This window comes from Myodes glareolus, chromosome X (assembly GCF_982192425.1).
Source record: "Myodes glareolus chromosome X, mMyoGla1.1, whole genome shotgun sequence".
Classification (NCBI taxonomy): domain Eukaryota; kingdom Metazoa; phylum Chordata; class Mammalia; order Rodentia; family Cricetidae; genus Myodes; species Myodes glareolus.
The window spans coordinates 7563795-7590147 of NC_142053.1; the positions used below are offsets into that span (position 1 = coordinate 7563795).

Below are 26353 nucleotides of genomic sequence, written 5' to 3' on the forward strand. Positions count from 1 at the left end.
TATTCTCCTTGGTGATAGAACAATCAACAAAATCACCCTTTTGACTGCAGGGCTGAGGAGACGAGCCCTGGCTCACTCTGGCTAGCCAGTCTAGTCTAATTCTAGTCTAATTGTAGGTCCCAGTTTCTATGGTAGACCCTGTCTTAAAAAGTAATATAGAGACAACACACACACAAAAAGGCAGACCAAACAAACAAAAGACTGTGGACAGAAGAGAGAAGCCTATTTTCATAGCTACACAGGAGGGTAGCAGCCACTGACCCCTGTAAGTTTGGCAAATGGGCTGATATTCTAGGAACAGGCAATGTATGAGATATTTATGTCTAGAACTTCAGGAAATAGGCATGGGTTCACCAAGCCAGTAACATTCATAGGATCTCAAAATCAACCACACAGACATAAGACTTAGAGTAAAGCACAGTGTTTATAAAGCAAATATGTACCTCATTTTGTATAGATAATAATTTCTCACAATTGGATATCCATTTAACATACCCAATGTAACAGGGTTGTAGGGTTACAGAAGAGAGGTGGAAATAAAACAAGATTAAGGTCCCAGAATTCGGGGTAAGGGTCTGATGGAATAGTTTTTTTCTATATCACAAATTGTGGTGGTATTTTTTTATATTATTTTGGAAAGAAAATTCCCATGAAATTTTGCTCATTGGAGTCCGATTACCCCATGAAACAGTGTGGGACAAGCAGGGACCATTGACTATTTGTTACACACCTGAATTCAGATATGCCAATTTGCTTCTGGAGCATCATTCTTAGCAAAGTAATTGTACTTTAAAATAACTACAAACTCAATTTTTGAGTAGAGAAAAATAGTCAACCCACCCTCCTGCCTAAAGGGACTCTGCCCACTTTGCGTGTCTCTTTCCCACACAGACCATGATGGTCTGTCTTCTGCCTCATCTTCCCCTCATGGATGAGGATTGGCGTCCTCTTCAGGATGAAAATAGCGGGGATTTTCTTGGCCAGGGGGCACGAAGTGTGGCCCACCCTCTCTTAGGTAGTCAGTAGTGGAAAGCTGAAAAAAAAATAGGGGGAGCGTGGTAAAGTTAAATATTTTGCTAGTGTTCTTTGACCCATTTTGTGGTGATAGGAGTATCCCTTTATTTTAAGCTAGCGAGCAGTTGTCAAACTTCTCTGCAGTAGAGGATTACAGGGTGCTAGCAGGAGACAGAAACTTGAGAAAGACATGAGGCCTGTCCCATTCTTTCTTCCAGCTGCCTCTGGAAGAAGAGGCCCAGAATCCCTCCTGATCCAAAATGAGAAAGCTATAGGATATCTCTAGCATGTTTATTCTCTTGGCCATGAAGCCAAGGGTTATTGTCCTTCACTAAATGATGATGTTCTGCAGTGTGGCCCATGGTATTATTCCATAGATACATAAAATTTTCTGAGGTCCCCAGGCCATGGATGTGTGAATCAAGACTTTCAAATGATTGGGGATCACTTACATGCGACCTTGGTGATGGGTACTGTGACCTTGCAGATGGACGATATGTTCTTGTCAATGGCTGATTTGTCGCTGCCAGAGGTTGATGTGTTGCTGCTCCTAGTTGATGTGGCACTTGTATTGTTTGATATGACCTTGTCGATGAGCCATGGAACACTGCATAGGTATGATCATTCCAGAATCTATAAAAGAAGAAATTTGAAGCAGTGAGATAGATCAAAGAATGATGACTCATGAGAAATTCTCCAGGTCTTCAGTAGGGGTTTGGTGCACATTTGTTTTCAGTATAAGAACTTGCCAAAATGTGGCTCAGAATGACCTTGAACTTCTGCCCCCACTGCCTGCAGAGCTGGGATGACAGTATTGTGCCATCACACCTAGTTTCTGCTATTCATTCCCCATCTCTTTTTGCAGGCTTTGTAGGCTTGCTGGTTTGAACCTTGCAATGTAGACCAGGATGCCCTCAAACTCACAGACATCTGGCTTCTTCTACCTTCTGAGTTCTGGTATTTAAAATTGTGAGCCACCATGTACGGAAAGCTCTGCTATTTTTTTCACTTTTAAAAGTTACTTTACTTTTTAAGATTTACTTGTTTTATGTGTGACGATCTTGCTTGTATGTATTTACGTGCACCACATGCAACCTTGTGCCCTCAGAGGGCAGAAGAGGTTTGTTGGATTTCCCGGAACTGCAGTAATGGTTGTGAACCACTATGTGGGTGCTGAGAACTGAACCCTGCTCCAAGTATTCTTCACCACTGAGCCAACTCCCTGCTTCTGCAGCTCTTAGCTGGAGCTCCTGACGTGACATTTCTATAAATTCCTTTTGACATCTGTTCATAAAAGTTCTATATGTCTAATCTGTAGATGTGGGCTACTTGACCGTTGTTGAACACATACAGTTAGACCTGACCTTACATGACCAAACATGTTTTAAATTATTTAAATAAATTAAAATGACATTTATTATTAAAAAGAGAACTTTCCAAGGTAAAATAAAGATAGATGCAGAGCTAAATTAGAGCCAGTTCACTAGTTTAACCTGGTTTCTTTGGTCTTATATAAATAGTTCCACCATGATTGTGCTCTCTGTGACCTTGTATATGCTATTACATCTGGCTAAATTTGACCACCCCAGGGAACCTATGGGGACTGAGTAATGCCTGAAAGGCACATTTCCTAACATCAAGGCCGGACTCTTTCCACAATGCAAAGCTTGGGCGATTCAGAGAATGATATAAATTGCAAAGACCCTGAATCTGCACTTTAATCCTTCTTAAGGTAGGCTCTGATGACGAGAAGCACAACAAAACATGACACTGGCCCACTTCACATGTCAGTCACCACATGTAAAGTCAGATGGAAATCCACATGGCTTTTGAGACTCTGCTTCAGTAAGACAACATTCATTTAAAAGCCCTTTTTGGACCTTAATTACATGCTAAGAATAACCATTTCTTTCTGTGTTTGAAGTGGGAGACATTATTATCGGGCTATAATGTGTGCATGCCTTCAAACTACATGATCCATGATCAGCCTTGCTGTTGCCTTTTCTCAGTATGTAACAGACATGTTACATCTATTTCATGGTTTTCACCGTCAATGCCTTTATTCCAGAGAAGTTAAAGAAAGGACATGAAATTCAGAAATTACTCAGCTGTGGTCACAAAAGACTTCTCTACAAACACATTGTGCTGAGAGTCTGAACTTGAACAATGGAGACAAATGATTTTAAGGTTTATCTGTGAAATCACTTGCTTTTAGGCTCTTTTATCTAGTCCTTCTCTGTGGAAGACCCTCCATTTCATTAACAGATACTGAGATAGGCACTATATAGGCAGGAACAGAAGAAATAGCAGTGGGCTCTACCCTTTTCCAAAGTCCACCTGTCTCTTACCCATGGATCTTATTTCGTTGATATTCAGAGTTTCCATTTCCAAAGAAATTAAATGGATGTGGTCCCAGGTCATTAATAACAGTCACCACCTGCACAAAGCAAACAGAGTTATTGTAAAAAGATACAGGTATGCCATCCATCCATCCATCCATCCATCCATCCCTTGCTGACATCTTAGGATCTGGCTGCTCCTGTACCTGCTCTTGTGGCAGATAAACCCTATTTTCTTGTCCTTGCCCCATTTGTTCCTGTGCCCTTGGCTGTTCATATGGCAAGTTATGAAGCATCTCAGTACATTGGGCCAACTCATATTCGCATTGTACTCGTTCTCTTTCCTGCGGGTATTGATGCATCAAAAATAAACATAAAAATGCTTTTTGATGACTAAAATGCACCCCCCCCAGAAATGAACAACATTCATTTGAATCCCAAAGTAATTGAAGTCTGGTCCCTGGGAACACTGGACTATTGAGACTACTGTGTGGTTTGGCAACACACTAGTCACAGACATGCCACTGGATTACAGACATCTGAAAACCAAGAACACCTGCACAAGCATATGTATGTCATTGAGCCTGTATTCAGGTCTACTTAGTACAGATATTTTTAATTCTCTGAGGGCAACTCAACTGCAGCCTATGGGGTAGACTGAGCCAAGTAAAAAAAGTCAATCAAGCATCTTATGTAAATAATATCACGTTTCAGTTTTAAAAGTAAAAGGTACTTAACATACCTCTTCTTCAACTTCTCTATAAGAAGGGGGTTCTTCATGGAAGGCTCTGCATATATTAAAATCATAGATCTGTGTAATCATTCGTGGGCCAGAGAGCTGGGCAAACCTTTCTCCCAATAGTGGATCCTGGAAGTTAAGTGCTCTTCTTGGCTGTATTTGTAAGGACACAGAATTAAAAATGTCTTGCTTCTTGTTCATGCCTTTTCTTAGTACACATAACACAGTGAAGATGGAGAAAGATTGTTCACCCAAGCCCATAGGAAACCCTAAAGTTATTGAAGGCACACTGGCCCCTGCTAAGACCTGACTCGGCTCTCCTCAGCTCCTGTACACAGCCTGATTGCAAAACCATTGCTGATTATTTTAGAAATCTAAGACCATATCTATGCTGAGAAATTAATTGTGTACTAATCCAAAGAAAGAAAAAGCAAAACCCAAGACATTTTAGCATAAGGGCATCTTCTTAAATGACAAATGTATTCACATAGATTTCTGAAATAGTTCAAAGAAATTTTCAGGTATTCCAGAAATCTGTGCAAATCAAGAAGGCAGAAACATCATGGCTCACGAACTTGCTGTTGTCACACTCCTGGAGTTAAACTGAGACATCTGTCTTTTAGTTTTTCATTCTATGAAGACTTTTATTCTGAACATAACAGATAGTTTGGGGTTCAGGAATAAGTACACACAATTCCATATAACTGATATAAAGCTAATATCATTTAAAGTTTAGTCTATATATTTAAGAATCCTGTCTAATATAAAAATGATTAACCAAATCCACGGTTTTGTCGGCAGTCTCAAGGATAGAAGAGATACAGAGTAGAAGAGGAGAAAACTAGCTTTGGTGGTGCATGCAGAGGGAAAGCATGGGATTGAGTTGTCAAGAAATCTGTCTTCCTGTGAGAAGGTTAACATCACTTCACAAGTCATGGAAAGCAGAGACCTAGGAAATGCTGCATCTTCAGAGCAGCTCAACTTTCCACTTTCTTCAAATTTTCTGGGAAACAGAAAACATCCTTGTATATTTTACAGGGTGAAAGCAACGGGGATGTGGTGTACCTTAGAGAACATCCAACCCCCCTGTTCTGAGAGGTTCTCGTCTATATCTTAAAAGCCAGTACATCACAAACGGTAATATGTTTTTGAAAACACAGATCATGCTTTCTGTAAAGTAAACCTGAGCAATCAGAGTTAATTTAAGCTCAAAGATGTTACAGGTCCAAACAAGAAGAAAAATGAATTTTGAAAGACGTTCAGATGCATCTCTACTACTGCATAAGATGGCAAACTTGTTCATACCATGGGTTCCACCACTGCCTCTGGGCGCGTGGGATGTTCTACTGGGAGCACAGGCTGTGCTACTGGGCTTGGAATCTTTGCAGATGTCTCAACTGTCTTTTGATGTCCTTTTTCTTGGTCCACGATATGTTCTTGGATCTTAGGGTCTTTTTGGACTTCAGTATCTTCCACTATTACACAGGAATCATCATCCGAAGAAGAATCAGAAATTTCATCAATAGCATTCTTTTTGGGTTTGCCGACCATTGCTTCTTCCAAGGGTTTCTTCTCATCCTCATCACTCAATTCTCCATGCTCTGGGGAGGTTCGTCCTTCCTGGCTGTCACTCAGAAGAAATTCTGGGCCTACTTCAAATTCCATGTCTACTGGGTCTAGCCTGTATTTTGCCTCTATCATAGAATCCTGCCCAGATGTAGAGGCTGAGGAAGGAAGTACAGAGGAGAGCATGAAAACAATGGTAAAATGTGCCAGCTTTGTGTATATATAAGAGGACAGTATGGCTTATTAGTAATATTTCATGGCAACATTCTTTGATCTTGATTTCAGATATTTGGTATCCTTTAAATAGTAAAGCTGAAATAAGTTATAGGTCACTCTTTAAGATGTTACAATACACCTTTGCTTTAATACCTGAGTAAAAGAATTTGGAAGACAATAATGAAGAATTATGATATCATTTTAAAAATCTACTTGACATACTTCCTATATGACCTGGTAGTCTCACAATCAGGAATTTACCAAAGCAAACTGAAAGTTCCACACAAAACTTCTGGGAAATTATTTGTAGAAACATTATTCATAATCGTCAAAACCTTGAAATCAACCCAGATGCCCTTCTGATGGATAGATTAAAATCCTGTAGTACATTCATGAAGGGCAATACAAAGAATGAATCATTGTTTCCTTTTTTGACATGGAAAGTTAGTTTTTAGATGTACATTTCTAAGTGTAAGAAGCCAGATGGAAAAGGCGTCACATTATGAACGGGCATAAAATCTAATGGTGTTTTGATTGTGTAATGTGTGGCTTTAGGGGGATCATAATAAAAAGTCTAGTGTTTCTCTCTTTTGTCCTTTCATCTCCGTACTGTTCTTCCAACTCAAACTATTTTAGTTTTTGTGACAGGGTCTCATGGATCCCAGGATAGCCTTGAACTCATTGTGTAGCCAAGAATGGCCTTAAATTCCTGGTCCTTCTGCCTGTACTTCCTGAGTACTGCATTGAAACTTTTCTCTAAGTCCAAAATTATTTCAAAATAAAAAAAATTACAAAATATAAACATAAGGATCAGGCAGGGTGAGCCACCCAACACCTCACCACAATTCTATGGACCATTATGTTAGTTTTAGAGTCTAAATTTTAGTCAAGTGGAAAATTCTAGTTCTTTGGTAGTTTCAGTGCTTAGGATTTTTACTAAACTTTTCTACTATCAAATATTTCCAAATTGTTTTTGAACTTTTATAGTATATTTGCAATTTTTGATTCCAAATGAAAATCAAATAAATATCAGTAAGCCATAACAAGGCAATCAAATACTTCCCAATTTCAGTGTTTGTTGCTAAATATCTGGGTGTGTTCTTTTGGCTGGAAAGGGCAGATCTTAGAACTTATCATGATTGGTCCACAGACGGTTTAACAGTAATGAATATAATTCAATAGAACAAAGCTACAACATAAATCCAGATGAGTGGGTTAAGAGCAATCTCTGCTCAAGTAAATGTAAGAAACAATCACACAGACACACACACACACTCACACACACACACACACACACACACACAAAACCTCAACACCATTGTGCTGTTTTCATAGAATAGTTTGGAATGGAGCTCTGAAACTTACAGAAATAACGGAAATTTTGTTACTAAAAACGATTTATGCATTAAAACTACATCTGGAACTGAGAAAGAAAGAACAAAATAAAAGATTAACCACACTACATGAAAATTCCACAATACAAATCTCTACAATAAGATCCACAGAGTAAAAGGATACCTGCCCTTTTCTCCAGTTTTGCAGTTTTTCATTAATACTTTAATTAAGACTTTGGTGAGGAGGGCTTAACCCATTACACCTCTTCTCCCATTCCAATTTTCTGCCTGTAAATCTGTCATCTCAGCAATCAAGATTGCACAGAAAAGGATTGCTGGGACTTCTAGGGCAGGGCGAATTAAACATTCAGACTCTGTCTTAAAACACCAACAAAAACATGTTGCTACAACAGAGCATACAGATGGACATAAATAATGTTATTTCTTCAAAATGATGTCCATCACAATGTTTACAATATTAAAATCAAAACCAAGTGAATAATACTAATTCAACAGAAAAGAGGAAGGCTGCAGACTTCTAACTGAATTTTCCAAAGCTTGTATGAACCCTGATTGCTTGAATCTATGAGAAAATACTTACTTTATTGCTCTGAAATCATCATCTCAAAAAAATTAAAGAAAATGAGCAAAGCTGGACTTGATAGCTGTGATTTCACACCATTATAAACCAGATACTATCTTTATTTTAAACCTTTTAGCAACCTCAAAGGTCACTCCATTTATTTAGTTCACATCCAAAGAACTGGTTGTACCTACTTGGCGATGATGATGCTATCGCTGCAAAATCTCCAGATGAGCTTATGCTTGTGCCTGTGCTTGTATCTGTACTGATAGTTGTGCATATACTTGATCGAGACAGTGTCCTGACATGAGCTAATTCAAATGGTATTTGCCGAGGGGCTGGTATAACATCTACAATCTCAACCTGATTTTCCAAAAGAAGATAACGATTTCACTAACCAGATAGAGTAAGACACAAATAAAAAGAAACACAGGGAGAATCCTAAACTTTAGATATAATTTTAAACATACTTCAATCAATTGAAAAGTCAACAAAAAAATCTTCATGCATATTCTTAAAAATATTACTGTAAGGAGATAAACTTCAAAGACCATGGGGCAGTAGCCATTGGTGGATGTTCCCAGAGTTCCTGCACATGCTTATGGTGCTTCAAACAAGTGAAAGTCAAGAGTGATATGATTAATGTTTTAGGCTGACTAAATGGGATAGTGCCAGCAGGAGATTTTTGGCTGTAGAACTAAGAGTCCATTGCTGTCATTTTCCCTAAGACTGCTTGTGTTTTAGTCAAATGCTTCTTTAAACCATTTATGGATACTTGTCTGGGGATCAAGGTAATTACTAACAAACTAGCCTTAAAGAGAAAGTTCTCTAAGATTAAAATACAATTTAATGGAGACAAGAGAGATGCTCAGTTCTCGAGAACACTGACTGCTCTTCCAGAGGACCTGAGTTTGATTCCCACCAACCACATGGCAGTTCATGACCATCTGGTAAAATGATTTTTGTTCTCTGTGGCAGCCCAGCATTGCAAGAGTGAACAGAATATCCCGTGGTTCAGCATTGCAAGGGTATATAAAACAGCCTACCATAAGCTAAAATTGAATATTAAAAGAATTGTTTCTCCAAATAATTGGTGTGTGTGTGTGTGTGTGTGTGTGTGTGTGTGTACACATGCATGTATGGATGGTTGTGCCCATGTGAACATGCATTTGGAATCTACACAACAACAATTGGTGTTGAGTACCTCACAGTATCCAAGCTAGTCTGTCTGAACAACATACCCCAGAGATCTGCCTGTCCTTGCCTCTTCAGCACTGGGATTATAAGTACACAGCACCATGCCATTAGGTACACCATAATGAGGTGTACCTCATTATGAGGTGGGTTCTGGAGATAATTTCAAGCCTTTGTCTTTGCAAGGCAAGCACTTTAAGGACTAAGTTATCTCCTCAGACTCTTGTGATCACCATTTTGATAATCTTCAAGAAGTAAAAAAAAAAAATGCAGATTTTGCCTCTTAAGAATTTCCATATTTTATTCCTAATGAGTGGTATAGTTCTATAGCTTTAACAGTTTGATCTAGTTTGAATAGCACATGCACATGAACCACTCTTCATATGAAATGTGTTCACCAGTGAAATCCTGTGCATCTATGCCTAAACATTTAGTTTTGTTTCTTGGTGGTGGTTGGTTTGCTTGAGCAAGGTTTGCTTAAGACCTAGATCTATGGCAGTTTTTCTTTTAGAAACTTGTTACTTGGATCATACGAAGCATTTCAACTTCAGGAAACAGGTACAAATTGAATATTCAAGTGTTTGTAATGTGTACTACTTAATACAATATTAGAAATATGGCAATCTTTTTGTTACTTAGAAAGATATTCTGTTGAGTTGATATTAGACTGCTACTGATCTTGTTTGGTATCATTTTGTTTAAAATTCAAGTTGAGTTTTGCCCCCCTTTCTGTCTTCCATTTTGTTATTTAGTCTTCTAATTTCATCTCTCTCTCACTTTTCTGAACAAAATGCTAGGTTCAACATAGGTGCTTTTTCCGAGGTGAAAATTTTGTCTCCGTTGTGTTTGTGTAGAGTATGCTAGCTCAGTGCTTAACACTGGGCTGTATCCCCAGTCTGGAAGCAATCTATTTACATATAAGTCACTTCTTTTGAAAAGGCATTTACTTTTCATTTCATATGTATGAATGTGTTGTTTTTGTGATCTGTACACCATATATATCTAGTACCCACAGAGATCAGATAAGGCACCATTGTGGTTAGTGCATAATATCACCTAGGCTACATGTAAATGGATGGAATGGCAGGGAAGGAAGAACAACTTCGCTGAGGACCATTAGGAAATGACTGTTCTTCTATACCTCTCCTAAAGTTTTATTGTAATATTGTATTAGAGTTGAGTTTAAGATCACCAAAAAAAAAAACAAGTTTTAGATTTGATTTAATGTTTATCCCCAATGAATTCACTCCAGTAAACAATGAAGAATGAAGAATGAATCAAAAAAAATGAGATGCCTTAAGGAAAGGATAGGAACAAAACTAATTAGGGATCTTGCACTGCCCACAGTGGGATGTGTAATACTGTCTGATGTTTTCTCATAGAACCCAGTGTAGGAAACAGATCCATAGACTCCCCTACAGTGTGTGTGTGTGTGTGTGTGTGTGTGTGTGTGTGTGTGTGTGTGTGTGGTTGACACTGGGTGTTATGCTCTATTATGACTCTTATTCCTTTGAGCAAAAACTTCCTGCTGAACCTAGGCCTAGGTCTGGGAATCAACAAATTCTAATGTCTCCATGCTCTATAGCAGGGGTTCTCAAACTGTGGGATACAACCCCTTTGGCAAACATCTACCACCCAAAAACATTACATTTTGATTCATAACAGTAGCAAAATTACAGTTGTGAAGTAGCAATGAAAATTTTATGATTGGAAGTCACCACAACATGAGGAACTAAATTAAACAGTCGCAACATTAGGAAGGTCAAGAATCACTGCTCTATGGTGTGAGGGTTATAAGTGTGAGCAGTTACTCCCAGATTTTTATATAGGTGCTGGGGATTTGAATTTGAGTCTTCATGCTCACACAGGAATCTCTATTACCCACTGAGCATCTCCCCATGCCTTGATAAACTTTTCTGAGACAAGGTCTCACTTTTTAGGCCAGGCCCTCCTGAAACTCACTCTATGGTAGTCATACACCTCCCTCAGTGTCCCAAGTTCTAGCATTACAGGCATAAACAAGATGTCCAATTTTCAAGCTTTCTTTAGGAAATATAAAAAGAAACACTTTCAATGAAGTCTGGAAAGGAGTTTAGCTTTAGTTTTGTTGTTATTTTTTTTTTTTTTGGTTATCACAGGAACTATTCTAATCAGTTAGAAATAAAAGGCATACTATAGGACACTGCCATGCTCACAATACAGTTACTAAAATGAAAGTCTTTCAATGTTGGCAACACATATTTACTAAATAATAACATTACAGAGACAAAGGCTTAGGGGTCTACTCAATGGCTCTCAATCTACATACATCAGAGCTTGATTCAGGACTTTCCATATTCAAATTTTCAACCTTGCACTTCCTTTGAATTTTCTTCCTCTTGCGTCCTTTTTGAAGCCTTAATAAAATCGTAAAGAGATCACTATTAAAATTTGTTTTATGTACTGGCCTGGAAGCTTCCTCTCTGGCTAGCTTTTATATATATACAGAGACACATTTATTTGCATTCAGGAATCCCCGTAAAATACAAAACCAGAAGCCATAATATGTATGCAAATGACATGTATGGCAGAAATAAATAGTAAGAAATTTAAATTTTAAAAAATAGAGAAAAATATAATAAAAGCCCCAACAAAACATTATGAAACCAAGAACTTTTAAAGATGCTATTGGCATCTACTGCTGGGTTTTATTGGGCGGGTTCCTTCTGAATGCTCTTAAGACAATCTCCTGTCAGAGGTGCTGCCTTCTGGAGCAGAGGAGTTTTGGAGGAGAAGCAGGTAGGCAAGCCAGAGGTACAAGGACAGGCAGAGTTGGTGGAAGTGATAAGAAGAAAGTTTAGCAGTGTATTTGGATTTCAATCTGAGAGCCAGAGTTCATTTGTTGAGAAAGAGTATGAAAATTATAATTAGTAATTGTAAATTCTTGGTTGCAGAAGGCCAGTTATGATTGTGTCAACATTGTAGTCTGGATACGGCATTATCAGTTTTACTGGGACATTGCAGGAAATAACTAAACTGGAGTCGGCATACGGGCCTGTGAGAGGCCTCTCACAGAGTATTCTGATGGCAAAGGATTACACTGAATAATCCTCTTTAACCTTTATTCATTAGTTGAATTTGGCTGGCGTTTATAGTACTGAAAGGGGGTATAGGCTGATGGAGGAAAAATGGGGGGAGGGGAATTAATCAACAGTCTTAACAGTTGTGAACATTGTGTCAACAATAATGACTGGCATGGCAAGATATACCCATGTTTGCAATAGTGGCATGAATCTTATGGGGACAACCAATCAATTTCTAAATGGATTGAAGGGCACACTTGCTCTAGAAAATCCTTCAGCCGGTAGCCTTTAAGTTATCAGCCCACTTGTGCATGGCCTCTTATACTATAAATGCCACTGTAAAGCATGCCCGCACATTTTCTCTCTTCTGGTTGCTGGATTCAATTGCTATTTTCCATTCAAGCAGAGAACTGTGATCTGTGAGTCTGCTCCTAAATAAAAAACCCCTTTATTATACTCAATTTTGAGATAGTGTTAGATTTCGTTTTAGCATCCATCTACAGGAGAAAAATATAAGTCTATAAATTTGACCAAGGCTAGGCAGCTCACGAGGCCCAAAGGTGAATCTACTTGCCATTGTTTTGCTAAAGGAATATAGTATAAATCTATCCTCTAAGTTCTTATCTTTATGCCCATGGCTTAGTATAGTTCTTAGAACTCATCAAAGAAGTCTAACACAGAAACTCACAGCTCATCAAAGTACAAAGAATGAGTGTTACTGGAGTGTTTAGGTCTACATGGTACATCTATATGACCCCCTGCCACACAAGGTTTAAGGACTATTGCAGAAGGTATGGCAAGAAGACTAAGAACCATAAATCAAGGAGAAAACAGTATTATCTTTACCATGACAGGATCATTGAACACATGAGCTCATGGTAGTGGTATGGCCTCCATGAGGCCTACACGAGATCAGACCAGTCAACATTCCAGCATGGACAGCCAGGATAACACTGAGCTACTGTTTCTCCTTACACTATTTCTCAAATGCTACCATATCTACTTTCAATATTACTATTTTGTTAAAAAATATTTATTCATTTTGTGTGTGTATACATGGGTTCATTCATGTATATCACTTGTGTGAAGGACTGAGGAAAACTTTCATGAACTACCAAATGGGTTCCAGGAATTGGGCTCGCATCCTCAGATGTATATTGTATGGTTTTTTCTGTCATTTTTTTAGGACAAATATTGGGTCAATCTAGAAAATAATGTGAGAGACACTGGTTACATGATTACTAAATATGTTAAAATACACAGATCTAGAAGCTTAAAGTGGTGGTGTCTACAAATGCACAATATAGATAGATAGATAGATAGATAGATAGATAGATAGATAGATAGATAGACAGACAGACAGACAGAGATAGGCAAGAAAACTTCACTTTTCAAGAGAAATAATAATAAATTATATTAAATGATAAGGTAGGTTCACACCAACAAATTGGTAATTTTAGATTCATTAAAATCCTTAGATGATCTTTCTATTGTTTTGGTTTAATTTGTAAAAAAAGAAGGTTTCAGCTCTGTATTACTTACAGCCATGAAACCTCTTACCTTTGGAACTGTGTATTATTGTCATCATCTGAATCAATAACTATAACAGGAGGTTGAATTGCAGCAGGTTGTTCCTGAAGAAAAATGAGCATATTGGTTTCTGTTGTTGCTGTCATCATTTTAGCATCTCTGAGAGTCAAACTTACAGCCTTGTACAGAGTTATACCTTCTCCCAGCCTCTTAATTAGAACTTAAATGCATTGTATACTAAAAATGACCTGAAACTTATGGCATACCTTACATATTCAAGTTAAAACTGATCCGTATATAAGTGTGAGGAAAACAGTGAGTCTATAGATATGAAAACAAGGTATACATATACAATGGTTCAGTCTAACAGTAGTAGATCTAGGAGAGGAATTTCACCTTGACTCAAGTTCACTGCTCACTATTTTATACCATCATACTCTAAAGACTTTTCTGACGACTATCCCTCTCTTATCTTGAGATATGTTTTCCAAAATATCCCCCAATACTGAAACAATATCATAGAAGCCCAGAGAGAAAAACTTGAGGAAATCACAAAAAGACTTCCTGGTGTTGTGATAAGGAGACTAGTGGGATATGGGTGAGCCAAGAAAGATTTTTTTCTCTTTCTCAGAAGAGCAAGTAGATCTTGGGGCTGAGTTCTACATCTTAGAAGTCTACGTTTTCATTGCAGATGATGGAATTCAGGTCCCAGAGAGTGAGTAAAAAGGAAGAATGAATGAGGAAATCAAATCAGACCAACTTCCTTCAGTTTTCCCCTCTCTACCACTTTCCTTACTGTCTTCAACAAAGAGAAGTGGTTTATTGTACATTTGAATGTAGGAATGATCTACTGTGCCATCACAGTAAGAACATGGCCCACAGGCCAAATAGAGCTCCTCCTCTGGAGCTAATACTGCCCAGTCTACAGTGTTCTGGTCCTGCCTGTATCTGCTGATAGTACCTCCATTCATTGCAAATCCTGGAATTTCCATCCCTGTGACTACAATCAGTCCAGACCTGCCATTCATATCTGGGTAATTCCATTAGTGTTTCTTATGTTTTGTTATCCACCTATAAAGCAGCCTGGTTATTCCAGTCCAGATCATAGTATTCCTCTGCTTGTCAGTGTACTTATAGTATAAATTTCATATGCATTACTAATGTAGCAAAGTTCTGTATACGATCTGTTCCCTGCCTGCCTCCACTATCCCCTGACCTCTTATCTGAGCCACATAAGCAATTTGTTCCTTCAAACTCTCCAAACTGTGGTCAAGGCACTCTCTGCCCAGATTGCCTTTGTTATTGTTCTTGGAGTCCTATACTCCAAACACAAATCATCAAAAAGAGATACCTATCAACTCTCACCCCTCTAACATTTGTCATCAATGCTTTCTTTATTGCCTGCCCATATGTATTTCACTGGCACTTATTACAATATCTGGGACATTAGAACTATCCCAAGTTATTGAAAGAATAAACTAAAGGAATTTTAATCTATCATTTGGATTCTAAAAACTAGCTTTTCCTTTGATAGGTAAAAAGCCTTAACAATCAACTACCTAAGGAAAAAACAGAGTTGTTGTTACATGGAAATTCACTTCCTAACAGAAAAATACAACTTATTTTTTCTCTAGTGAATACCAAGTGCTGTGCACTGATGTCCAAAGGCTGAAAGTGGAAATGATGTGCCCTTCATAGTGGGATAAACATACAGCATACTCACTGATTCAGCTCTTGTGCGAAGAACTGAAATGGTTCCCACGAGATAATACTGTTGCTCCTTTAACAGCTTTGGAGTTGATGACCAAAAGTTTCTGCTACTATGGCCACAGTTTCCAAAAATTACAAATGACTCTAAGGGGGATAGACACAATGGTGATTAAGTTAAAAGATATACTAAATAAGCAAGGAGGCTGACAACTGCCATATCACAATGCTGTTTAACATCCCATAGGCATTTTCAAGATTCTGAGCCTTGGGATTCTCCTTGTCTTCCTTCTCTTCCAGCCCAGTTTCCCAGATGGTCACCACCAAAATATGAGGCAGTCAACTGAAAATCAAATGTGAATTTTTACTGATATCAGTCTTTGGCTGTTGCCCTATGAATTGTTGTGGTAGTCTCTAAAGAAGTGTGTGTGTGAGTGTGTCTGTGTGTGAGCATGTGTGTGTGTAAATGTACATACATCTGTCCAAGTGTTTTGAAATGATATTTCCTTTAACTTCCAAGAAACATGAGAAATAGTTTAACAAGCATTTGGGAACTGGAAGCACAAAGTATATCTTACCTCTGATTACCTCAGATGTTTTATGGCTCTGAAGCAGTTATTTTAATTTTGTATATTGATTTCTCACATTGAACTTCCTTAAACCTCAAAAATTACACAAGACCCCACAGTATACATGAGATAAATGTAGAAATAGCATAATTTTTATCTATTAAAAATTTTAGAGAGAGGACAAACTTCCTTCCCCAGGTTAGTGTATAGAACTTTAGTGTCTATATTTTATATATTTGTCCTTGATAGGATGTTTGAATTCTAGACCCTAGTTAATCCAATCTGTGGCATGATTTGCAAACTACAAAATTTATTTATAAATTTAGGTATTCATGGAGTTCCCTTAAACTTGGCAGTGCATTAACCATTTTTGATAAAATTTTAAATTTTATTTTCTTTTATACGGGGAGACAGCCATCCTTTACCAATGTAACCCACCATGTTTCTATGTGGGCCCACCTTACAAATTTTCCTATTACTTTTTTAATGTCTAATAGGTATAGCCAGAAATCGTGTGAGTGTAAGGGTATCAGAGATTTTGTAAATACCAATAATACAAGAACATGTATCCTAGCAATCAGGAATCTATCATTCCTGAACACCATTAAAGAGCATGAGCTGAGTTGCTTACCATCATAAGAATCTTGCAAGTACAAGACAAATTTCACATACTCATATGAGTCCCTCTGGTTGTACATGTCCGCATAAGTATATGCATCCTGGGCAAACAGGCCTGCATTTCTTTTTCTTACATAACAGCAAAATTCAATAAGACTTCCAACTAAAGTGAACAAGAAACAAAGTATTATGGTCATATGGATTATTTCAGAAAATGAAAGGCTTCTTTAGTCAAAACATTTTTAGGGGGTATTTTAGTGTTAGAAATGTGGTGTTTGATATTATAAGTGGTAAACATAAATGAATATATGATCAGCAGCTATAGTGAATTCTTTTTGCAAAATTAACTAAGGGGTAAGAAAGCAAGTAATTATTCAATTGTTACTTGTCACTCAACACCCCAAAATTAAATCACAATAAAACAAAACCAGGTATACATACCTGATTTAGCCAATGGAAGATTAAGAATGATCTTCTGAGATATTTTTTCTTTTTCTTCATCAAGAAGAATATTTAATAAAGTCTTCCCCACAATGTCTTCCTGGAGAGAAGGAGAGAGAACAAATTTTGTTTTTACACTGAGGCTATTAGTCTATCCTGTCTCCTTACTACCAGTGAATTTAGCTCTGCTCTTGTCCATTTATGGCTACTGCTGCTGTGCTTCAGCCAGTTTTCATTACCATCCTGCAATTACTCCAGTCTAAAATCCATTCTGGACACAGTTTTCTTGTACAATATTTTCTGCAAACAGTTGGAGTCTTCTTTAGCCATCTCAGAAACCACAGACACTGTAATGATTACATTGTGCTCTTTCTCTCTGTGCTCTATGCTTGGAAAATTGACAGCTCTTCATCCATAGTATTGTCTCAGACCTTGATCCAAGCAAGTGAATGTGGATTGGAAACCCCCATACAGCCTTGCCTACCTTTGACTGTGCACTTTCTTACATTTCAACTCGAATCCTTTCTCTTTTATGCATTCCTCACACTTTTATAGAGATTTGCATTGGCATAGATTTTGGTTTATTAATACAAACTTCAGATCAATCTTGTTATATGTATATTTTTGATCTTGTTTAAGGTACTGTGATTGTGTAGCTCACTTAAAAAATGTAAGGTATAATTTAAAAATACAGGTAAATAAATAATTGTCTATAATAGTCAAGCTTGTAGTTATGCTAGTTAGATTTTCGAGACGTGTAGAGATATGTTTTAGTTAGATAAGTATTCTTCATATCTTTCATAGACTTTCAGAATATAGCACTTAAAATGTTTAAAAACTCAAGCCTTGTCATGACAGTGAGACACATCTGCTCCTGGTAGCACCAAGCTACTTCAAGAGAACAATGGGCATTGAAGAGGTTACTTACAGATTTGGCTGACCATTTGACAAGAAACTGCTCTTGCCTAGACTACTTGATAAACTAGATATGCAGGGGATCCACAGAGAAATGACTGCTAAGCTTATCTAAAGGAGATATGATCCTTTGGGGTTCTTGCTTCAATACAGAGTCCGCTAGACATTCTTTAGGACACAGAAAAAGTGACTGACAAACTGCCAATATAGACAGAACTGTTTTTGAAATTTCTTGATTCATGGAAAAGTCTGCTGGATACTATGGGATTGTAGGCTGAAGATGGATACAGAACTTTGGGTGACTATCCAGGCAGTCAATTCTAGAGTTTTGGAAGTTGCTTACAATGCACTTCCTGTTTGCTTAGGTAATATTATAGCCTTCTGGAGTCTTTGATGGGGTTGAAAAATTTATAGTCATAGTTTTGCTTAATTATAATAAAAGATAAAATAGATGTAAATACTGTAACTGTAATTCTTGCTTGATACCTGTTTTGTTATATTAATTTTACTATGTTAAAGTTAAAACCTTCCTTTTTATTTAAACAGAAAGGGGAAGATGGTGTAAGATTTCCCTCTGTTTGCTGTGGTTACCATTAATGAATAAAAAAACTGCTTTGGGAAAAAAACTGCTTTGGACCTATAGCAAGGCATTACTTATCTAGGTGGGGAAAACTAAACTGAATTCCGGGAGAGAGGAGGCAGAGTCAGAGAGGTGCCATGCAGCCCCACTGGAGACAGATGCTAGAACTTTAGGCAGTAAGCCACGGCCACGTGGCAATATACAGATTAATAAAAAAGGGTTAAATTAATATAAAAGTTAGCCAGTAAATATCCTGAGCTAACGGGCCAAGCAGTGATTTAATTAATACAATTTCTGTGTGATTATTTTAGGTCTAAGCAGGCCAGGCAGCCAAGAACCAAAAAGTGGCCTTCTCCACAACGCACTTTCAAGTCCCTAGTCCTCCCTATACTATAATCTGGCGTTGTTTATTTTGATGGGGAAAGCTTAATTTTCAATACTATAAAGAAATATTTATTTTTCAATAAGAATGTTTTCATTGATTCATTTATGAAATACAGTTCAAATACACAAATAAATTTATCTCTGGTTAACCTGGCCTTTCATTGATATTTACCATTAAACAAATGATTAAGCAATCACCTCACTCAGACACTGAGTCTAAATATTAGCGCACAGTGCAGCTACATTATTCCTTACAAATTGAAGGATTATTCTCCATTTTATTCACACTTTTAGTATTTTATTACATCACAACTGCAACTGCCACAAATCCAATATCTCTCCATCCTACAAAATTTGCTACTGAAACATTCTTACAGACATTTTATATGAAGTAATTAATGTTTACAGGAGTAAAAAAAAGTATATGCTTGGCTTGTGTGGGGATGCAGACCACATTGGAAGCTGAGGCATGTGAATCATATGTTCCAGGCAAAGTAAAACAAAACCAGTCTTCTTTGAGATACCCCCAAGCAAAATTGAAATTGTGGTCTCTTACCTCAAAACAGAATTTGTTTATATTGACTTAACACTGAAACCAATGGAGATGAAGAAATGAGCATAGCTGGACACCACTGAGTTACATGAAGCTAAAAAGAAATAGTCCATAAACAGAAAACCAGAATGACCCTTTTCCCCAAAAGCTAAAAGAACTTACTGGATGATGTCCAAGAAGAGGTGACACATTCTGCGATATATAAACAACTTTCCCATCTGTGCTCAATATAATTGAAATGTTTTCAAATGACTAATAAAGAGAATAATAACATAATTTAAAATGTAATTATAAAATGATAGTTTTATTCATAAGTGCATAAATATAACAGTATACTGAAATGTATTCTATTTCTTACATATCAAGGAAGTTGGCACACACTTAATTAAAAATCGATTATTCTGCTTCCTACACAGAATCTTCTTAACCTTAAGCATGAGATATTTATCAAATAATGTGTCCCTTAAACAAACTTCAGTATGCACCCAATTAACACCTATACTATCCAACACAAGCTAGGAAGATTAATTTCTGTGTAGATTGACACATTTTAAGCATATTTAATTTTTTAATGACTAATAATTTTATTTAAGGGCACTTTCATTTGTTCTTAGTCTAGTTATTTACTTTTAAATGCGGTTTCTGCCATTACTTTTCTTCTGTATACAGACAAATATTTTCTTGTAAAGAACATTTAAAATGACTTTTATAAGCTAAAAAATTGTTTTCAGAGTTGTTTCTATAAGTTTTGTTAGTGCTGCTAACAGGAGCCTGTGTGAGGGGTTCTATATAGGTGTTTTAGTACATTTCCAGTGGCTATAGACAGAAGAAAATGTCTTTTGTTCCCTTAGCAACCATTAATTTCCTAGAGATCCTTAAGAAGAGCTGAGGACTCATGAGCTACTCTTCCTTGGCTGCTGTTAACTATTTATTCTCAGGGAAGGGGTTCTGTCTCATGAAATCCATCTCCTCCAAGCTGTGATAGGAGAAGGGTAGTGTAACTGGGAGGAGGAAAGAGATCAGTGAGAAGGGAAAGTGACAAGAGAGAGTAATGAGATGCAAATTTGATCAAAATACATTATATAAATGTTTGAAAAGTCCTAGTGAATCTGATTATTACATGCAATCAATATATGCTAACAAAACAAAGCTGTTTTCAACAGTAGGACCAAGCTCATAGCAAAGTAAGGGAAACAACATACCACAGACGACTATGAATGTAGGCACCAGGACATAAAGGGATGTTAGAGCCTTAGGAAACTTATCCATCATTGATTACTTAGAGCTTGGAAATAAAGTAAAGGTTTCCAAAAAGCTGCTATCTAGATCATGTGAAATGCCAAAAGGTTATTCAAAGAAGATGTGGATAGGTATGTGCCTGCCTCAATTCTAAGAGGAGGAGGACAAATAAACCTGGGCTCCCCTAGGAAGTACTAATCAAACATCCATATTCACTCAAATTTAGAGATGCAATCCAGACACTGCTTGAGTGGTGTTCAACAACTCCAATCTAATATTTAATTCAAAGAAGTCCTGGTCTGTAATAAAATGAATATTTTAAGGAACAGGCTCATAGAATTCATGCAGACAGATAGTTACAAATAAAGGGCCTTATGCTAAAAACAAACTAGCAAACACTGGGAAGGGCAATCTATTATACAAGAAGAGTGTATAGAAAAAGTCAAATGCAGAATGAGGCTGAAAAGAAAACATTGGAATTTACAGACAAGAAAAGAGTGCTAAATATAGGAACATAGATAACAAGGTTTTAAAAATTTGAGTGACTCAAAACTGATCAGAGATGTGAAACCTAAGCAACAGTTCTTTAAATGGAATTATCATAAACATATCAATTCAGTGACTGAGATTATAGTTCAGTGGCAAAACATTTCCATAGCATATGTGAGGCCCTGGGTTTCATCTTCAGCATAAAGGAAAAGAAAACATTAATGCAGAAGTAAAACTGCATGGTAAAACACAGGAGAGCTTGGGCATGTGGTTATGTTGGTAGAGTTCTTGCCAGCTGCATAAGGCCCTGGTACCCAAGCCCGGTAACAAAAATCAAAGCAAATATTAATGAAAAGGGACAAAAACTGAAGTCAAGACTCTGACTACAAGCTTTAAGATGGTTGTGAAAGAATGTGAATACCCGTGCGTTGTTACTAAGAGGTTAAAAGGAAGAAGCTGTGAAAAACTATATGGCCAGTCCTCAATATTAGAGGACACCATAGACTCTAGTGTTTCTACTTCTGAGCATACATAAGAAAGAGTTGAAAGCAGCACCTCAAATAGCTCTGTTTACCCATGTTCTCAGCAGCATTTTTCACAATGGCCAAAAGGTGGAAGAAATCTGCTATGATTTGGTTATGGCCAGTCTTCCAAGCATTCACATATCAGAAGCTTAGTCTGTATTGTACAATGTGAGAGATGGTAGGGTCTTTAAGAGGAGAGTCCTAGTGGGACGTCACTGGTTATGCACCCTCATTAGTAATTAATTTAGTTCTTGTAGAACTGTGCTTAGTTTCTAATAGGTGATTGTTACTGGAAAACTGGTGATCCCTCCCCACTCTCTGACTTTCTGTCTTACAAATATGACTGCTCCTTCCCACATGCTACCTCCACTGTGAAGCCGTCTCACAAATGACATAGTCAAGGGACCATCAAAAAAAGACACAGAATTTCAAACTTGCTGTTAAATAACACTCATTTCTTAGAAGGCAGTTATGCTCTCCACTATCCCACCAATACTACAACAAACCACTTGTCTTTACATAGTTCTCCAACTCAACTGTTTGATTTAGACACAGAGAAGAATTAACATATAGTCCAAACAGCTGACAGATAAAAGGGCTCTGAAAACTTTAGTCTAACATGTAAGTGACTATCACTCAGCCTTTAGAGAGAATTCTGTCACCAGCTACATAAATGGACCCCATAAATATTTTAGTGCATGAAATAAACCACTCAGGAAAAGAGGAATGTATGGTTTTATTTCATTACATAAATAAATCTCTAAAATAATAAAATTTGTAAAGAAAGAATGAAGTGAAGTGTAAAATGTAAAGATACAATATAGATTTTTTTAACAGAAAAGATTCAATTATTTTAAAAGAATAACACTGGTAACAAACCTCTGATAAAGTAATTTGCATAGTGAAAAGCACATTCCTTTTAAAAATGTTTTTGTTTTATATGTATGAGTGGTTTGTTCGTGTGTGTGTGTGTGTGTGTGTGTGTGTGTGTGTGTGTGTACCATGTGTGCGTCTGGTGCCAGAAGAGGGCAGTAGATTGTATCAGATCCCCTGAAACTTGAACTACTGATGGTGGTGAGCCGCCATGAGGGTACTGGAAATCAAACAGAGATCTTCTGTAAGAGTAAGCAGTGCTTTTAACTGTTCATCTCTCCAGGCCCACAAATAATATTAAGAATAAAAAGTAAATATTATTACAGAAGCTTCATCTGTAACAAACATGACTAGAACACATGACCATCAATTTTATGCCAGTAAAATTGAAAGTGATTGGATAGACCAATTCTTAGGAAATATAATTTACCAAAGATAACTCATGAAATGTAGAAAATTTGAATCATAATATAGTCATTAAAGAACTGAACGATTAGTTTCACATAGTCTTTTATTACCTGCTGTGGGTTGAGTGTATCATTACCCAAAGGCTCAGAAGAGAGGAGATATTTGTAGCATATAGCTAACAACTGACAAGTCCCACAATCATTATGTATTAGTCAAAACTTTAATGCTACTTTTATTGGTGTAAGGATTCTCCATATGCTAGGCAAGTGTGATTGAACCACACCCCCAGCCTCAATTGAAATTTAAAAAACTCCACTTTTTATGAGTCAAAATAATGAAGACAAGTTATTAACATCTCACAGAAGCTAAAAGATTGTAGAGGAGGAAAATAATCCCAGTTTCACTGTGCACACCAAAATGTTTGAATATATATTTGGCTTCACAAAACTATTGACAGATTTCAAATGATACATTTTGAGACCTCTTAATAACACAAATTTCAGTATATGATCTCTAAACCAAATTTTCTTTTTAATGAAAATGCTTAAAAGGATAAAAGATGTTCCCATGTGGCTTAGGTTGTCATCCAAGAATATATATCTTTATAGCACTAGTTGTATTATTTGAAAGCATATGTTCTTCCAGCTATGCTTTGAAAAGTGCTGCAGTGCATCTAGCATCAAATGTGATCCACATATAAAGTAAGCAATGAACAAAAGCACTCTTACCTGAAGAACTGTCTTATGAAATTCCTCATAGGTTTTGAAAATGGGAACTTCTTTTTGGTCATAATTGACTCTCATATTTAATGCTCCTTTTCAGGAAAGAAAGGAGAAGTGTTGTATTAATAATAATTATCAATTAATATTATATTCTGCAAACTTGTAATTTAGAAAAAAAACTTTTTATTATTTTGTGAATATATTGTGTGGGGGCATATCCTATAGTTCATTTGTGGAGAATAGGGACAACTTTTAGGAGTTGGTATTCTCCTGCCACCTATATGTAGATTCTGAGGATTTAACTCAAGTTTAACTACTGAGCCATTTTTCCAGACTAAAGTTATAATTAATATTATCAAAAAGACTCCAACTGTGGAGTACCAATTCTCACAAAGAAATGATGGGATTGAAAATCACTCAACTTATAGGTTTTCTTTGGCTTCTGTCAAAACTAAGGATCCAAAATATGTCAAGTCAAGAGTTCAACACAGACCCTTACTACCAGCCCCAGGTAAAAACTGGAAGTCTACTCTTTTAATTTCTGGACAAAGGCATTTCGCTGGAGGATCTTCAACCTCAACAGTTGTCACTGTTTTGCCTCCCATTCTTCTGGTCTTCTCAGGGAGCAGCACAGCTGATCCTGTCCTCTGCTCCTCCTCACAGTCCCACCAGCCCTCTTCCTTGACCTGAAGCAGTAAAGGAATTCAGCAATACGCCCTCCTATCTCAGTGTCTTACATTGATAAGAAATAGCTCCTCTACACAACACACAAGAAAAATAGAAATACTCAAGGAATACAAGCCTTGTGCTGGGAGATTCTGACTTCAGGGCAAGAGTCTCAGATCATTCCTTTGGACAATGTTCTGGTGGGTAGAGGAGGTCCTGTTTTCACTAAAGAGGCCTTGAGGTGTACAGCATCAGGGCAGTGGAATGTAGAGTGGTAGCACCTTTAACCTTGTTGATGAGGGTTGAAGAAGAATGCAGGGTGAGGGAGTGGACAAAAGGACTAGCAAATATTTTGGGAGGTTTTCGCCACAGAGAGGACATAGAAACAGAGACACTCATAGAGGAATGCTGGGGTAAGGAAAATTGTCACTTCACCTAATATTAGGAGAGTTTGATTATATGTTTATGGGCATAAAGCCATCTCATGTCCTTAACTAAAGTGTCCCATGATATAAGCATCATCTGATAGGTTCACATAAATGGACTTTATTATTTTTCATATATATTTCTAGTAAGTTTCACTCTTAAACAAGCCTCAGGAATATTTTATGAATTGAAGATAAAACAAACAAAACAACCCTCAAAGCCTTATAAATGAAGAGAAACAAACTGCATATGCAAAAGTACTTCAAGGTCCCCTCCAACCAATACTCTATTCCATAAGACACTTGAAACATAGTGAGGGCTGTGATGCTCTCAAGTCAGCAATGGCACACAGAAAAAAAATGGGTCTAAGTCAAACCTCTTGGATTAGAAGTCACAGCTGGAATGGTTGTCTGACATTTCACAGGGCGTGCTCTGGGTCTCAGTCTAGAGGCTACATATCCAAGATTATCCAACATTTTCTGAAGTATATTCAGCAAAGTGTGAAGATCCGCATGTGTTGGCCCATGGCATGGATTAAAGGCCACCCTAATCAACAGAAAGATAAAGAATGATCTTTATGAATGATAAGGTGGAGGCAAATGATTCACCCCTATGGTGCCTCAATAGGAGGACTAAGATGACAGGAAGCCAGACTTTTGTATTAATTAAACATCCAGTGTCTTTGTTATACAAAATAAAAATATCGTGGCAGAATATGTCAGCAAATGGCCTTAATCCCAATACTCATGTGTGAAGGCAGGAGGCTTGCGGATTTGAGGTAAGTCTTGGAATAAATAGAAAGAGATACTCTTTAAAATAAATAGCAAATGAACAAGCAAACAAACAAATAATTTTTCTATTTAATACAATGAAATTAAATTCAATGTTATTGCCTTTTGTCTGTGAGGCTCTTAAAAGTGGAGACCGATCTATTACTATGTCTTCCCAACACAGCCCAACACTATGCCTGGTGTTATGGTTTGGCAATTACTTAAAGTAAATCTAAATTAGTTTGAGTGTAATAGCAAGTTGTTGCTACATCTGTTCTCACCTACTTTAATAACAGTAATTCTGACTAGGTGTTCCAATGCAATTGAATCTGTAAGAATAGAAAAGCCAGGAAAGAGACCAAATTTCTCTCAAAGAGAATCATTATTCCCTGGGAAAGACTATTTGGCTAGATGTAAAATAAGAAAAGGGGGAAGGGCAGAAGGCTTTGCCATCTACATCAACTATAAATCCCTACCTCCTTGTCTTTTGATGTTGATATTGATCCATTTTTCCGTCAGGTATGGTGAGATTCTAAAACAAAATCAGACCAATGTTTTATTAAGCAATCATATTTAAATAGTCTATAGCATATACCCATGCTATATCTATCACCTATCAACTTTCTATCCTCTATTTATTCTGTCTTCTCTACCTACAATCTATCTTCAATGTGTTATCCCTCAACTATCTACCACCTGTCTTTCTGTCATCTATTGTCTATCATTTATTTTTTACATATCATTATCTATCTTCTCTCATATATATACATATTATCTATCTTCTATCATATACTGTATTTCTGTCATATATCATCCATTTGTCTTCTTGCTGTCAACTCTGTCTAAACTCTGTCATCTGTCTATATATGTGCATAAATCCATTCTGTATTTT

At 37.0% G+C, this 26353-nt stretch overlaps 1 protein-coding gene across 1 annotated transcript; it reads right to left on the reverse strand.

Moving 5' to 3' along the window:
* Window positions 1-405: 405 nt before the first annotated feature.
* Window positions 406-25225, reverse strand: LOC125415343 (uncharacterized). The gene is made up of 14 exons (XM_087902790.1): window positions 25068-25225; window positions 23606-23691; window positions 19507-19596; window positions 16913-17012; window positions 16485-16634; window positions 15301-15431; window positions 13608-13681; window positions 11294-11381; window positions 7986-8154; window positions 5398-5816; window positions 4096-4245; window positions 3363-3451; window positions 1467-1647; window positions 406-1033 (listed from the first exon to the last, which is right to left on the reverse strand). Exons 1-14 carry the CDS (start codon window positions 25165-25167, stop codon window positions 926-928), a joined length of 1935 nt encoding a protein of 644 aa, XP_087758916.1. The 5' UTR covers window positions 25168-25225; the 3' UTR covers window positions 406-925.
* Between the last annotated feature and the right edge of the window lie 1128 nt (window positions 25226-26353).

Excerpts from the sequence above, each read along its gene's own strand:
- LOC125415343 (XM_087902790.1), bottom strand. The coding sequence starts at position 25,167 with ATGTTGGATAATCTTGGATATGTAGCCTCTAGACTGAGACCCAGAGCA. Across the intron at positions 11,382-13,607 it reads AATAATACACAGTTCCAAAG|GCTTCAAAAAGGACGCAAGA; the intron begins GTAAGAGGTTTC and ends GATTTTATTAAG. Across the intron at positions 1,034-1,466 it reads ACCCATCACCAAGGTCGCAT|CTTTCCACTACTGACTACCT; the intron begins GTAAGTGATCCC and ends TTTTTTTTTCAG.